Here is a 16,641-nt window from a genome sequence, read left to right as displayed (position 1 = left end):
GAGCAGTATTGCTTTCGCAATGAAAATAAGCTTGGTGATCCTTGGAGACCAAAAAACCTGCACCTCCTACGCGATGAAACAGGAATAGGTGAAGCTCCAGCCCCCCCTTTTGGGGGCCGCGTAAACCAAAGGGCGCTTTCCACAAGCGACACTAACCGCTAGGCGGACTTCACGTTCTGAGGGTGGATGTGAGACGAAGCCGCGTCTGCGACCGGCGGTGCCGCTCAGCGCCCGCAACCGTGGCCAAACAGGCTTCTGAGCACGAGGCAAGGTCGACGACGGTAAGAATGGCATGAGGACGATGGGATGACGATGAGTGTATAACAGAGATAACGTGATTGCTACTGTATCAAACAGACTGGCTGGCGACGATGGCGTGACAATAATGTGAAGATGCCGGGACGACGACGATATGACGGGAGTCAATGATTTAAATAAATTCACGAGTTTTACGTGTGAAAACCACGATGATTATGAAATGGGGGGGGGGGAGGGGGCAGGGATGCGCTTCTGCTTGACGCTCACTATCGCCAACGCTTTTCCTTTCGAAATGATCATGTTTCTATATTACATTCATTTCTTTAGAGCGATATTTGAGGCGAAGTTAGAACGAACATATGCGAGAGCTTGCGCGGATAAGGAAAGCACGGATAGCATGGGCTTCATGAGGAAGGGTGACCTCTCCCCTCAAGGAACACCTGGAAAGCGCGCAGCAGCAAGTATTCCCTTTTCTCCGCCCCTCTCTGTCGAGGCGTGCGCGGTGCGGTGATAAATTTAAGGGATGTTTTCCGTCAATGTAGACCGACACGTTGCCTGTGACACATACCTAGTGTGACACATACCACACCTACCGGTACATGCCCAGTGTCCCAAGATAGAGTGAGTGACGCATACGCAGTGCTCCAAGTCGACGTCAAAGAGTTCCATTGAACAGCGGCCCCTAACCCCATGCCACATCTATAGCAAAGTGACGCATGCCGGCATGAAAAAGGTTCGGTGAAGAACGGCACAAATTCGCAGATTGCTAGGCACTGAGTGAACCAAGTCGAATGAAATGATTGCTTTCGAAACCTGTTCCCTCAATACAGCAGCCCCATGCGCTACCCATTCGACCGGTGCCCAATCTATGGTGAGCAAAGCGAACCTTGCGCAACTTCTCTTAAAGCAGTCAGGACTTTGTGCTATTCACCAACTGGTATCATAAAAAGCCAACAAACACTGACATCAAGGTCAACATAGGGTAAATTACTTTTCCTTAATAAATGACATAAAGGAACGATAAATTCATGGAAATGGAAGTGGATGAGGAAACAACTTGCCGCACATGGGGAACGATTCCACAACCTTCTCATTTAGCGTGCGATGCTGTACCTGGTAAAGCACCGCACGCGAAACGCGAAGGTTGTGGGATCGTTCCACACCTGCAACAAGTTGTTTCTTCATCCACTTTCACTTCCATTAATTTATCGTTTCTTTATTTCAATTATTACGTACAAGTAATTTCCCATATGTTGTTGGTGTCAGTGTTTGTTGGCTTCCTACGATATGACTAATGAAAATCGGGCGCCCCGGTTAGCCCCCTTTCTTCTCGTTCACCTACGGGTACGTCACGCGTATAGGTGCATGCATCCGAAGGAATACGCCATTTCTGTCGGAACTACACTTCAGTGTGCATGCATATACCAGTGGGATCAAAAGACACCGCATAGCAAGGAAGCACTTGTTGGCTTCAGCGTTTGTATAAGTCAGCTCTTCCAGTTTCGAAGAACTATTTTATAGTAACCTGTTTCAAATGCTCACGAGTATACATATTGAACAGGAGTGCTTATTCACAAGCCCTACTGAAAAACACCTAAAGGTGTAGAAACTTCTTAAACGACAGCAAGCCTATGGGCATATACAAACGAAGTAGCATGTTTGAGTAACTATCATGGCAGTACACAGAAGAAGAGTTCCAAGTAAGGTGCTGACCTGAGCCGTAAATAGTTGTTACAGAGAATAGCCTTCTTTGCAACTGCCACCCGTTTTCATGGTTGTTCAGTGGTCGGTGAAGGCTGGTCGGACTCGACAAGAAAAATGTTCGTTCGTTCATTCATTCTTTCGTTCGTTCATTCTTCCATTCTTTCGGGCTGTTTGGTTACGTTGACAATGATAATCGATGGTTTCTGATGGTTTTTTTCCAGCTTCGTTGTCGAGGTGAAAACAAAATCATCAGGGTCCAGCTCAGCTTGGACTCGCGCAAAGATATTTTTGTTTTTATTTTTTGTTGCTTTGAGTGCAGCACGCTAATCATGTAACATCTATGTACCGTCCCAAATTAAGCAGGACAGGCGTGGTGTGCCAGTGTCCGACAACGTGCGATGCTTCTGAAAGATGGCTGCTCGAGCAGTGGAAACCTTCTTGTTCAATTAGAGGCGATGGAAACTTGTCATGGCACAGTTGTCGGAGAAACTAAGGCGTCAGATTGCGTACGGTATTTTATTAAAGTGTGCATTTATCCTCCTCTACGGTAGTACGTAAACCACGTCTTCTTATTCTCATGAGTTTAGCATGAATGTCTCCTTAGCGCGGATCTCGTAAGGGTGGACATACTCGCCACATAGAACGGACAGCTTTTCGAAACCATGCCGAGAGGGAATAAAGCGCGGCACTGTCCGTAAAGACTCTGACAAATCCTACTAATCGTGCAATAACCACGTCCATATGCCTCCAGCAGCTTGGAACAAGTTTTCAAGAAACCTGTGCAGAAGTCATCGAATATGATCTTCAATGAAAGTGAATAGTTGAGCGCATCTGGAAAGCTCTTGATTGTGTAACAGGCGTGCTTGAAGGTGTACATTTGCTACAGTGGTGACATTTAGGTAGCACTTATTATTTCAATGTGTAATTCCGTAGAAAGCAAAACTGTTAACCAGCACTCCCGTACTAATAATATAGGCGGCTATGCATGTAAACCGATTCGTTATATGGATACCTGCAATATCTTCAGAATGTTTTTTTTTTGTAAGCCTTAACATGTTTGGATCCTTTTACGATTTTACGAATGCTGCTATAAAGCTTTACGAAAAGTGCCTTTGGCGACAAAGCTTCATTCGTTGTTTTCCAAAGCCCCCGTTATTGATATAGACAGGTTCGTGAATGTGCCACGGTAAAGTCACTGAAAGCCTTTCTATTAAAGAGAAAATGCGTTCCTTGGCAGTCTCGGCTGGTCTAACATTGCTGCTTCTGCTTGTGGGCTGCATCTAAAATGAAACTATCGTTAATAAAGTGCGTACGTGTGTGACTAGAGGAGTGCAGTAAAGGAAAGCTTTAAATGATTACGGAAACACCAAGAAATGGCCGTAACAGCAAGACAATAAAGAAAGACATTCACATTAAAATCTATCTGAATTCTTGCAGCAACGGGGATATCGAAGTTACGCTCACCGAGTTGCTCCTGAGAAGCTCCTTGATGATGGGATCGTTGGCGTGGTTCCTGTTTTCTACATTTACGGTGATGCTGGTGATAAATACGTTTCCGGAAAGGGCCTCCTTGAGCTGGCCCAAGATTAGCCGAAGCTGGACCATGCGGTCAACTTTGATGTCACTCTCCTGGAGGTTAACGTTGAGGGAAGTTAACGTTCGGTTGTACTTCAAGAGTCGTCCCAGTGCTTTGGCGGTCCTTTGTCTGAAGGTGACGCAGCGGAACTCAATAAGTGCGATGCTGCGATTGCCTTCGAGGGAGCGAAACAGGTTGGTGACTTCTGGGTCGGGCAAATCTATGCGCAGTATCAGATGCCTGCATGGGAGAAAAGCCAACGACAGCATTTCATCGTGCCGCTACAGCTTCCAATATGTAGTTTTAATAGCGGTATCAACAAAAAGGCACAGGCCTGCCTGGCGCACGCAGCACAGTCACAGCGTCAACTGGAAGAGCTCCATTGTCGGCAGCACGCACAAGAGGGTTTGCGCGTGGCGAGAAGACCCCAGAGCTTGTACCGGAGAGTAGACAGAAGTATCAAGGCTACAGTGCGCATATATCACATACCTTGACCCGTCGTACAATACAATGCTGCTGCTGATCATTTATTTTCATGCTCCTTGAAAGGAGGCGGTGACATATAATCACTTAGCCTGCTTGAGTTGACCAGATGGAACTACATGCAACATCCGAGTCCTACATGCAACTTCTACGTGTCGGGACACTTAGTGGAATACAACGCAACTGCTATCTTAATCGGATCTTAATCTTTCTAGTGCTATTCTATATGCTGGTCATACCACTATTTCCATGTCAGACAAGTCTTTAACAACCTTACTCTTTAAACTTAACAGTGAACTAGCCAAAGCTGTAGAATGGTGCCAGTTAAACTATATAATTTTAAACCATCCCAGAACTCTGTTCTTGATATTTAAAGCAGAGGATGACACCCTGTCTCCCCCAAGTAACTCTCGACAATCACCTAATTCCTGCAGCGGACTGTGTGTCGTTCCGTGGCATAAAATTAGATCCTAACTTGCAGTTTACTAATTATGTTACGTTTGTTAAACAAAAAACAGCTTTTGGCATAAGAGCTGTCAATAAATCACGTGTAATAATTTCAGAACACGCATAATAATCTTTATACTTAGCATTGATTCATGGTCATATCCCCTATGATATTGCTTCCTGGGGCCACAAAGTTTCTCACTATAACACCTAGAGGGAAATCTGCCGCCACCGTCCATGGGAGTTTCTTAAGGGGGCACCGTGCCGGCATGGGAATGACGGTATATGTGTATGCGAGGCTCGCGTTGGCTGGTGTTGTTAGAGGCTTCGTCTAAAACGTGGATACGGCTACACAAATAACGCGTTCTTAAAGTAAAATCTTCATGAAATGTTTCCATTCAAGCATATTACATCTGTACTCACGTACAGTGCATGACCAAGTGAAGAAAAGCAAGAACAAACGGTAAACTGTTCCTAAGTGAGCACGAATCTTGTCGTCTGCCCTCCAACTTTAGCGGCCCGCTGATATTTTTTACCTATCATATAGTTGTACATGCAATAAGCAGTTCTTATAATTAAACAAAACATGTTTTTTGTAATAACAAAGCTAAAACAGCTTTTCACGTGCTGTTTCAGTAGAACATGAATCATGGTGATAGTCGGTACGGTGCTTGCCAAGCGCGTCTTCAAGGTGTCCTGTCTCTCCGAGAATGATGCCAATCCGAAGTCACAATATACCGGCATTCCCATGCATACCACAGTGCAGCAGCGCGAGATTTCCCTCTAGGTAATGTAGTGAGAAACTCTATGCCTGGGGCACCACATAGAACTGCCACCTCTCGTTTATTCAACACCAATAGAACCAGGCTATTCGCATAATCACCAACAGTTCTTTTTACTTAAATGCTCTCCCGTTACTTCAGGCAAACTTTGTACTACCTGTATCTGGCTTGTTTAGGTAGTAGTTAAGTATCTTGTTTTTTAGGTTTCTTAACAAATAGCTTGCTTACGCATTTGCAGTCCACAAATGCGTTTCACCAAACACACTAGGTTTACGCATAAATTGAGCTTTTTACTACCTAAATATAATGCCAACTATGGAAAAATGACAACCTCATTTTCAGCATTCAATATATGGAATAACCTACCACATTCACTTAAGCTAACGTCATCCTGAAATGTGTTCAAACACGTATGTTTCTTGATATGTGTTATTTTGTTTGTTTTCTCTTACCAGTGTATTGCATTACGCACGATCATTTGTTTTCCTTGTACTTTTTAAATTTTGCTACTTTATTGCACGTTTTGTACACATTTTTTTCTTTTCAGAACCGAGGATCCCGTTGCAGTCATTGAATTTCGGACCCTCGTCTGCATACTATTTGTTACTTACTCATTGTTATTGAATCGAGAATAAGCTCAAACGGAAACTGAAAACAAAATCTGTACCCATCAACGCCACATGGCGCGCAGGTCAAGTTGTAACAAGTGGCACAATATCAAGCTAATGATGATATGATTATGATTTTGATGATGATGATTATTAGGCATCCCATTGAGTTTCTTGTAACAGTGGTGCCTACGCTGCCCAGCGTCTAAAGTGAGCCACGTCAGCGCGAAAGAAGTTCGTTGAAGAGTGGCAAATACGGTCACATGAGCACATGCTAAGTTAACCAAGTGGAGCCAGCGATTGGATTCGCACCTTGTTCCCTCAGCACCCCAGTCAGACACACTACCCATTGGAATTTGGACTACCCAGCTGCCCAGGTAGGAAGAAAATATGTTTAGGCTAGAAGACAGACAGACAGACAGACAGACAGACAGACAGACAGACAGACAGACAGACAGACAGACAGACAGACAGACAGACAGACAGACAGACAGACAGACAGACAGACAGACAGACAGACAGACAGACAGACAGACAGACAGACAGACAGACAGAGACAGACAGAGACAGACAGACAGAGACAGACAGACAGACAGACAGACAGACAGACAGACAGACACTGAGCTAGTAAAAGCGTGACCAAATAGCCTGAACCGACTGTAGTTTCCTTGAAGCGTCGAACACTAAGCCAGTGTGGGTGCCAAAGTTGAATTAGTGATATCCCTCTTTCATCCGAAAGCGAAAGATAACAGCGTAGAGAATAAGGACAAAGCATCAAACACACACACACACACACTATATATATATATATATGTATATATATATATATATATATATATATATATATATATATATATATATATATATATATAGACGAAACTACCTTGAACGCAAATGCCGAAGAAGCGTACCAACATATCCAATTTGGTTTGCCGCCAATAGGCGCTATGCTAACAAACTGCGGTTAAAATGAAAGCATGTTTTTGAGAAGTCCGCGCTTAAACTCACTTTGACCGATACTTCTACCTTCAAACAATATTATCAACAGGCTGCTCGCACAGAAGCACTGCCATGATGGGTCACACAGCACTGCGGTGACTAGAGCTATTAGCTGTTACGATAAAACAAAAGGAAATGCGCGTAACTAGGCATTCCTTGGTGATGTGGCGCCACCGGTGGGGGGGGGGGGGCATCGCTTTTAAAAAGAATTCCGGGGCTTTCCCTTCCGAAAGTACGCTATCATTTTGAGATAAAGTAGTGAGCGTAATTAGATAGGCGTTTTAGGAGAACGCACACAAGGCAACTTGGAGCATTCGCTCAGCGCTATCAGTATAAGCTAAGTTTGTGCGTAATCGATTACGTGTTCTGTCATACCGTTTTGCTTCCGGTTGGAAGAGTTGCACTGACGGTGAATAGTAAATCACCCAGAGAGCAAGAATAAAACTACGTTCTTCTGTTCTTACTGCATTTTTCTGCTGTTCTGCAATCCGAAGGTATTAAGGCGGTGTTCAATAGCGGCCTGGTCGCGTGTTTAATGAGGGCAGTGCCAATGCGGCGATGCTGTAGGTTACTAACCAAACGAAGCCAGCAAACAAAGCCAAGAAAAATGTTACACCAAATAAACGTCTTGTATCTCTGCCAATGAGTATGACTTGATAGAGCATCGCAGCCATCATGCAGAAATTGCGAGTTCGGCCCCCACCGGTTGCATTTTCTTTTGATGCATTTTTGTTTTAAATAGAAAATATCTATTAGGAAACATGTAATTTTGTGTTCTTTTCGTTTATTTTTTTTATCAGCATCGAGTGTCTAAGTTCCCCTGCTTCTCGATCAATACCGTAGAACTGTAGTTTCACAGATCAATCTAAGCCCTTGAATTAGATTAAGCGGTTGCCCAATTTCGCCTTACAAATTTCAATGGTGAAACAGGAGAGTTACCAGAGCTCTCCCGTATGTGATAAGTAAACAGTACTTTCCTCAGGGACTTGATCCTCGTGAGAGCGTTGGTCAGCTTTTGCACCACGCGCTCTTTTGCAGGGTTAGTGCATTCGAGCAAGGCCAGGCCAACGTTTCGAGTGGAGACGAGAGCCTCCAGGAACTCCTCCGCGTCCTCCACTTCGCACTCATCCACACTTCGCCAAATGGTGGGCGCTTGGGAAGCGCGAACGCCATTTGCGAAGTCCGATCCACGAGGGTGGATCCAGTTGAATTTCAAGTGGGAGAAGACGTCGATTTCCCGGACCAAGTCGAACATGCAGGAGAGCTCGTCCTGGGGCTGCGTGCCTGTCAAGTTAACGACTAGTGCCTCCAGCGTCTTGTTCACCTGCAAGAGCATTGACTCTCGAGCCTTTACTATGCCGGACATTCGTCCTTAAGCTATGATGACACTTTGCAGACAAAAAGTTTCAGCTTCGCCCGAAACGCGAGGCATCTATTGCAGTAGCGAATTATTAGAAAGCTATACAAAGTAAGTGTACTTACGTTATTGTCCTTGTAAACTTATGAAAACTCGCGCTTTACGAAGTATTATTGCTTTGTTGGCCTTGTGAACTTGTGAACAGTAGGCGCTTAATAACAAAATTTAAAGAAATGGCGTCACGCGTGCACAGGCAAACATGAACACATGTCGCTGGATGACGGTGGCCGCTCGCTGTCACGACGCTGGCGAGAGGAGACCTGGCAGCAGCAGCGAGTGAAGTGGCCTTCGTGCTGCCTCTCGCTGCGACGCGAACTAAGGGGTGAGAACTAAGCGCGCACGAAGCTATCTGATCTTGGCGCATCTAGACACTGTACTCATCGCAGATCGCTCTCAAGGTAGGGTTCGGCAGCCGCGCTCAGCCATGCCACGCGCTACCGCTGCCAGAGTAGAACTCCGCCGCTCCCACCGGTGCCTCTCGCGCGACGGAAGACGGTGCGCTTCCTCCGCGCCCCCACCCTACCAAGCGCCGGATTGCGCCACCATCTTCGGCTCACGCTCGCACGCTTTCATTCGCTTGTACGATGCCGGTACGATGCCGGCACGATGCCGGCACGATGCCGGCACGATGCAGATGCATTTCCGACGACAGAATTGCGCCTGGAGTGCCCTTATAAAAATTCAAAAAAGGCTCTTAAAATAAGAAGCTATTGGGGCATTTGTTCTTGTACTCTGGGCAACATTGCGGATACCAATGTTATGCCACAGTGAAACGCTTGAATAACTAACTCTCTACAAAATCTGTAAATAGCAACCTAGTTTAAACGTTGAACGTTCGTCATTCAAAGCATGTTTCCTTCAATAAAACATGAACAGTGTGCCTCGCATGCGCGGCGCGCTGTCAAAAGTGTCCCCTCATTCCTCTGGAGCAAACTGCTCCGAGGAAAGGGTGTATAGCGACACAATTTAGTGCCACCGTCGAAAATAGTTGTATAACGAGCGTTCGCGAGGCGAACAGTGCAGCGGGAGTCCTTTTTCACACTTCGCTAAGAACACTCGGTGCATGTAGTGTCACCGCGGCGAAGCCAGCGCGTGGCCTTCGAAATTATAGGCACGCTAATGCGGGCGAACGCTGAGAAATACCTCATGCGGCAGCCACACTCCTCTTAGGCACTTCTTTCTGAAGACGCTGCGTCCACTAGGTACGCACGCTGCCGAAAAGTCTGTGCGGGGCCTCCGAGACAAGAAGCGTGGCATGCCGATGCGTGCGAAGGCTGAGCATTGTGCAGCAATGGCAGCAGGTACCCGGTGCATTCATCGCGCAGCTCACTAGAGCGTTGGCGTGAACGATGCTCATTGATAAGCCGCACATACCCAGCCGTTCGTGGCACGGCCTGCAAATGGGTCGAGTTGCTGTCCTTGAGTAACCCTTGTGACGTGGGCGCAATTCTGCCGAGCATCGGAGAAATTTCGAAGATTTATTTTCATTGCAGGGCGGCATATTTTCCGTGGTAGATAATTAGTTACCTAAGGTGGCGTCAAATAGTTTCACCGGAGAGCGGCACACACATACTGGCACATACCCAATGATCGAAGGTGGCATCAAAGAAGTTCACTGAAGACCAGCACGGACCAAGTGGCATACCCAGTGTTCCAAGTCGTGTGAAACAATTTCTTCGAACGGATTATCTAACTAGATGGCGGCGGGTCGCGTTAGGTCCTGGCGACCCAATCCTGAATGTTGATGGGGAAAGAAAGAGGCTTCCTTGATGGTGCTAATAGACACGGCATCATGTGGAAGGGGTAATGACTGCCAACGGCAAGCCAACAGCCGACAATCCTGGCTTGTCGGTACAAGCTTATCATTATCTAGGAACAATGGAAGCTTAGTGTTTTAATTATGACTTATTGAGTGTGTCCCAATGAAGCGATAGCGTGAGAAGAAAGATGTGCGGCGACGGTCGCCAGAGCAGCGCGCGTCGTCTGAGGTCTGTCGGCGGCGGCTGCTGTGAATCGCGTCCACGCGCCGCCAACGCGTTGGCTCTCGCGATCTCCAGGTGAGCGAGGCAGAGGCGCCACACTTCGCTCCGTTTGCAACGCGCCACGCGAGAGAGATTGTACGCACCAGCCAATATATCACGAAATGAAAAGGCGTATAGAGCTGCGCACAAATTTGTCATTAGGAAGTATGGTAATCGTCGGAGAAATTTTTTTTTTTTGGGGGGGGGGGGGGGCTGGTATTCTTTGAACATGGAAGTAAGAACTTAATCCTCTCACTGTCACATATCTTCGTGTGAAGAAAGACAAGAACCTTGACATAGGATCTCATTTTCTTCATTGGATTGTATAATCTAGGGAAAGCAAGAATGATAGGTATACGTGACGAATCACACCGAGCAACGAAGACAACCTTCCAGGAAGAAATAGCCCATATACGTTGGATATGCTAGTGTTCTGTGAATGTATCAGTTGCTTCACTTATTTGATTTGTGCGTAAATTTGCCTGATTATTGACTGGTGTTTTTAGGGTTTTAGGGTGTGTGCGATGGTTTTCTTCCCCATCTATAAAAAAATGAAAGGCGGAGCGGCTGAGAGGTATCTTTCAGAGGTAACACTTCCGACTGGCAATCTCTAGATAGGCATGTTGAATCCCGATCGAGTGCTGCATGTTTTGCCTTCCCTTTATTTTTTTATGAACGTTCGGTAAAGCATTTATAGATTACTTCGGTGGACATCCAAAAGACTAAGGTAGTGATAGAATAAAATATATCGCTTTAACAAGCAAATGTAGTGTTCATTTTGGCAAAACGCTCATTGGGGGAAAGAGCACCATTAACGAAAAATGCTCGTTAATATGCTTCTATTAGTTCGCTCACAAACCCCTTGCTACGGGTGTAAGGGAGCGAGCTATTCGGCGGTGAAAGACGCGTAGACTACGACACACACATAAGAAAGATGCACACACAAGGTGCCTCTGCTTTTTGTAAGTTATAGACACAAGGAAACACTCTTAATGGTGCAATTTTTCTTACAGTGTACTCGGTTCTAAATGTACGCTTCCAACATGTCTCCACTTCCTATATTTTGTGACAGGCTAAGGAAATATTTTGAAAATAGCTCGGGGAAGTTTGTTTCGACGTGCAAAAAACAACTGCTGCCCGCACCGTGCACATCTACGGAGAGGCCTTCGGCGCAGCATCCAGAGTTGCGAAATAATCGTCAACGCCGTGGTATGACACTCTAATGTAGACAAACACCTCATTATTTTCGGTAATTGTAGCGTTCGTCTTGAACGGAATAAGTGCGCTTGACACCAGATACGAAGTACGGATTTTCAATGTGTGCAACCTGCACAATTTACCTGCAATTTTCGTGCTTCATTAAGAATAATGGTAGCAACGCTAACAGTAATAGCTGTAGCAGCAAATCCAGTGATTGTAAGAGCAGCGGCAGTATCAACAGTAACGACAGTGGTTTTGTAAATGGAACAACAGTGCACATTTACCGCGAGTTCGTAGCACCTAGTATCATCCTGCGAATTCGTTCTGTGTGAGTACGCCTTGCAAACTCACTGGCTACTATTTGTATACTGCAATATGGGTCGTGAAATAATTAGAAGTCTGAAAGGAAAATATTTCATCACGTGACCTGGAACGTTGGAGACGCCGGAGGACAGCGCGCACATGTACCGTTCTTTTCGGCTCAGCCTCGCACCCACAGCCAACTGGGCGCGGGACGCGATCCTATCGCACACGGATTGGACACAAAACCTTGCGCCGACGTCAACTTCGAAAGTTTGCCTGGGGTATCCATAGAATCGCTGTCACCCAAAAACCTATATAGTACTATTATAACCATTTTAGCCAGACTGCAATTTCGCTGGGGCTAGCCTTTCTGGACCCGGCTTTTCCGGGTCGAAAATCTCTGGATCCGGAGAGGCCGCCAATTGGAACTGACCCTGTCAAATAACACCCGCTCTCTCTCGAGTGAAGCTAGCCTCCCAGGAATTTTTGAGGAATTATTAGGCATTGTTTGGGATATCATTGACCTTAGTGAGGTTAGAAGAACATGGTGGGGCTTATAGAGTGCTGACAAATGGCCACGTCCTCTGCTATAGAGGAGCGCCAATAATAAGCAGTTCGGAGTAGGACTCCTAATCCATAAGGCCATAGCGGGCAACATTGAAGAATTCTACAGCATTAATGAGAGGGTAGCAGTAGTCGTAATCAAACTTAAAAGGAGGTACAGATTAAAGGTAGTACAAGCCTACGCTCCAACATCAGTCACAATCATGATAAAGTAGAATGAAGATGTTGAAATAGTGATCAGAAAAGTACAAACTCAGTATACTCTAGTAATGGTCGCCTTCAATGCAAAAGTGACGAAAAAGTGGGCTGATGAACATGCGATTGGCAACTACGTCATCGATTCTAGGAACGCTAGAAGTGAGATGCTGGTAGAATTCGTGGAAAGGAATAAGCTGAAAACAATGAACACCTTCTTCAGGAAGCGTAACAACACAAAGTGGACCTTGAAAAGCCCTAATGGGGAAACAAGAAATGAAATTGATTTCATACTTTCTGCTCATCCCAACTTAGAGCTGGATGTAGAAGCGTTAGGCAGTGTAAAGTGAAGTAACCGAAAATTTGTGAGGACTAGGAATCACTCCAATTAGAAGAGAGAGAGTGTAAAATTCGCCAAGAAGAAACAGGTTAACCTAGCTGTAGTAAGGGTAAAAGCAGCCAAATTCAGGCTGGCACTTGAAAAGAAATATATACCAGAGAGATGAGAATGACGTAGAGGTAACGAATGAAAGGGTAACTAACCTGCCTTCAGAGGCAACAATTTAGATGGGAGGCAAGGCACCAAGGCAACCATTAGGCAAGCTCTCCCAAGTAACAAAAGATCTAATAAAAAAAAACTAAGAATAAAATGCTCCAACTCAAGCGATAAGATAGAATTAGCGGTACTGTCATGACTGACCAACATGGTGGAAATAAGGGATATTCAAAATTATAACGTGAGAAAGACTGAGGAAGCCACAAGAATGGACGCAGCCTGAAATCAGTCAGAAGGAAACCTGGCATAGGACAAACCTAGATGTATGCACTAAAAGATAAGCAGGATAATATCTTCAGCAATCTCGAATGTGTAGTAAAAGGAGAGGAAAAATTCGATACTGATCTGTATAGTACCCAGAAGAACCACGATACCTCCATTCGAAGCAGTAATGAACAGGTTGCAGAGAATCCTCCTATGACTAGTGATGAGGTAAGAAGGGACTTGGAAGACAAGAAACGGAGAAAAGTGGCAGTAGAAGATGGAATAATGGTCGATTTATTGGAAGACGGCAGAGAAATAATGCTTGAAAAACTGGTGACTCCCTCAACGAAGGGTCCATCGACTTCAAGGGTCCCGGAAAACTGGAGCAATGCCAAACATTATACAAATTCACAGAAAGGGAGACGTTGAAGAACTGAAAATTATAGACCCATTAGCTTACTCCCAGTATTCTATAAAATATTCACCAAGATAATTTCCAATAGAATAAGGGCCGTTCTGTACTTTAGTCAACCAAGGGAACAGGCTGACTTCAGGAAGGGATACTCTACAATGGATCACATCCATGTCAGTAATGAGGTAATGGAGAAATCCTCAAAATACAGTCAGCCTCTCTGTATGGCCTTCATGGATTACGAAAAGGCAGTTGATTGAGTAGAGATACCAGCAGTCATAGAGGCATTACGTAATCAAGGATCATGGTCCGCTCACGTAAACGGCTTGGAAAATATCTACATATTTTCCACAGCTGCCTTAACTCTACACAAGGAAAGTAGGAACATATCTATTAGGAAAACGGTTAGACAGGAATCACAATCTCTCTAATGCTGTTAACTGCTTGCTTGAAAGAAGTATTCAAGCTATTGAACTTGGAAGGCTTAGCAGTAAGGACCGATGGCGAATATGTGAGCAAGCTTTAGTTTGCAGATGACATTGTTCTGTTCAGCAGCACTGAAGATTAGCTACAACAAATAATTGAGGACGGTAACCGAGACACTGTGAGAGTGGGGCTGCAGATTAACATGCAGAAGATAAAGATAATCAAGAATAGCCGAGAAACCGAACAAGAGTTCAGGATCGCCAGTCAGCCGCTTGAGTCTGTGAAGGAGTACGTTTACCTAGGTGAATTTATCAGAGGGAACCCGGATCAAGAGAAGGAAATTCACAGAAAAATAAAACTGGATTGGAGCGCATGCGGCAGACATTGTAAGCTCCTGACTGGAAGCTTACTATGATCGTTGAAAAGGAAGGTATACAGTCAGTGCGTAAAATCGGTGCTAACATATCGGGTATAAACTTGCAGACTGACAAAGCTGCTTGAGAAAAAGTTAAGGACCGCGCAAAGAGCGATGGAACGGAGAATGCTAGGCATAACGCTAAGAGACAGTGAGTGGTTTGGATCAAAGAGAAAATGGGTATAGCCGATATACTAATTGACATTAAGAGATAAAAAATGGATCTGGGCAGGTCATGTAATGCGCAGGTTCGATAACCGGTGGATCATTAGGATTAGAGAATGGGTGCCAAGAGAAGGGAACTGCAGCCAAGGATGGCAAAAGACTAGGCAGGACCAAGAAATTAGGCAATTCACGTGCGCTAGTTGCAATCGCTTGGCGCAGGACAGGGGTAATTGCAGATCACTGCGAGAGGTCTTCATCCTGAGGTGGACATAAAAGATTATGATGATGATGATGATTCTTCCTAACGCTCTGCCTTGATACATTATGAACTCGGCAAAGCTAATTTGCTGAATAATAATCGCTGTAACTTACCTCCAGTGCCTGTATCATATTGTACACTGCGCCGACGGAGAAATCGTTATCCGCTACGTTGAGATGCCGCAATCGCCTGTCAAAGAGCAGATTGGTTGCAGCGGCCACCGCAAACGCTTCTCCCAGGCGGCATTTGGACAGCCTGAGATGAACCAGGACACCTACGCCGGTATACGGAGAAACGTCGAAAATGGTAATGAAAAACATATCTTGCACATGCTCCCGTTCACGTTGAAGGTAGTTCTTTCTTAACTATGATTCATTATCGTAGTACAGCAGACTTCGAAAATGATGCCGCAGTGACACGCTCGCCCTAAATGACCATTGAAAATAGACGCATTTGAAGGGCCTCTATTATGAATGGTCAATGAAAGTGAGCGTGTGACTGCACTGTGAGTCACAAAGCCAGCAAGTCGAGAAAAGAAACTGCTAAAGCCTGAAGTTCCAAGCTCGCAAAATTACAAAGAAAGTGCTCAATTGAGACTGTTGTGACAAAGTTGGTGTAAACATTTTGCATCTCAGCCTGCACATACCGTATTTAGTCGAAAATGGCGCAAGCGTGAATATAAATCAACCCCTATATATTGAACTCGTTGAGAAATCAAAATCCTACTTTGAATACAAAAAAAAAAATTAAATTATAGGGTTTTACGTGCCAAAACCACTTTCTGATTATGAGGCACGCCGTAGTGGAGGACTCCGGAAATTTAGACCACCTGGGGTTCTTTAACGTGCACCTAAATGTAAGTACACGGGTGTTTTCGCATTTCGCCCCCATCGAAATGCGGCCGCCGTGGCCGGGATTCGATCCCGCGACCTCGTGCTCAGCAGCCTAACACCATAGCCACTGAGCAACCACGGCGGGTTACTTTGAATACAGGCACACACTTAGTTTCTTCGGAAAAGTATAACTTTGAACGTCACAAACCTTTATCTAGAGTAAGCTCGGTTAATAAACCTTGCTAGTCCATGACTCAAGCGGCATCCTCTTGGAAACTACCATGAAAAGTAGTCCTTGGGATCCAAAATGACGAGTTCATATATCAAGCGTTGCTTAATATCTGTTCGGATAATCACTCCAAACTGGCGCTACTGGCCGGAACTACAGAGAAGCTTCGTTACCTCGGTACTTTAGGTAGCATTGTTCATGAGTACAGGTCGATATTTGTTTGGCCACGAGTCTAGTTTTACCGCTCAATCTGGGTAACATATTCAAAAAATTACAACCTACGTTCGAAAAACTGCGGTAAATTTGATTACACCTGCATAGCACACAAAAGAGTAAATGACGCCGAAAAAGTTGTGGGCTTTTCGTACAGAAAGACAAAAAACGACATCAGAGGATTTTTGTTTGAATAAAATACGCACAAGCATGTCTTCCTCAGGCCCAAAGATACAGCTAAGGTACAGTCCCAAGTCCGAAAGGCAAAGAATCAGCGAAAAAATTACAGTTTTTTTCTGCCACAGCCACGCAATTGGGAATTGTCTCAATGAATTGCATTGGTTACGAGACGGAGGTAAACTGCATCGCTTG

At 45.1% G+C, this 16,641-nt stretch overlaps 1 protein-coding gene across 2 annotated transcripts in view; it reads right to left on the bottom strand.

Annotated features, from left to right (window-relative positions):
* LOC139061284 (protein NLRC3-like) overlaps nt 1-16,641 on the bottom strand; it is a 63,161-nt gene that overhangs the window by 5,461 nt on the left and 41,059 nt on the right. For both annotated transcript variants that reach the window (XM_070541008.1, XM_070541009.1), the window contains 3 exons: nt 15,108-15,268; nt 7,837-8,181; nt 3,427-3,780 (listed from right to left, as the gene is read on the bottom strand). In XM_070541008.1, coding sequence (XP_070397109.1) covers nt 3,427-3,780; nt 7,837-8,181; nt 15,108-15,268 — 860 coding nt within the window. The remainder of the gene's footprint in view (nt 1-3,426; nt 3,781-7,836; nt 8,182-15,107; nt 15,269-16,641) is intronic.

The sequence above is a fragment of the Dermacentor albipictus genome, chromosome 6 (assembly GCF_038994185.2).
Source record: "Dermacentor albipictus isolate Rhodes 1998 colony chromosome 6, USDA_Dalb.pri_finalv2, whole genome shotgun sequence".
Classification (NCBI taxonomy): domain Eukaryota; kingdom Metazoa; phylum Arthropoda; class Arachnida; order Ixodida; family Ixodidae; genus Dermacentor; species Dermacentor albipictus.
This window is presented reverse-complemented; position numbering and strand designations above follow the sequence as displayed.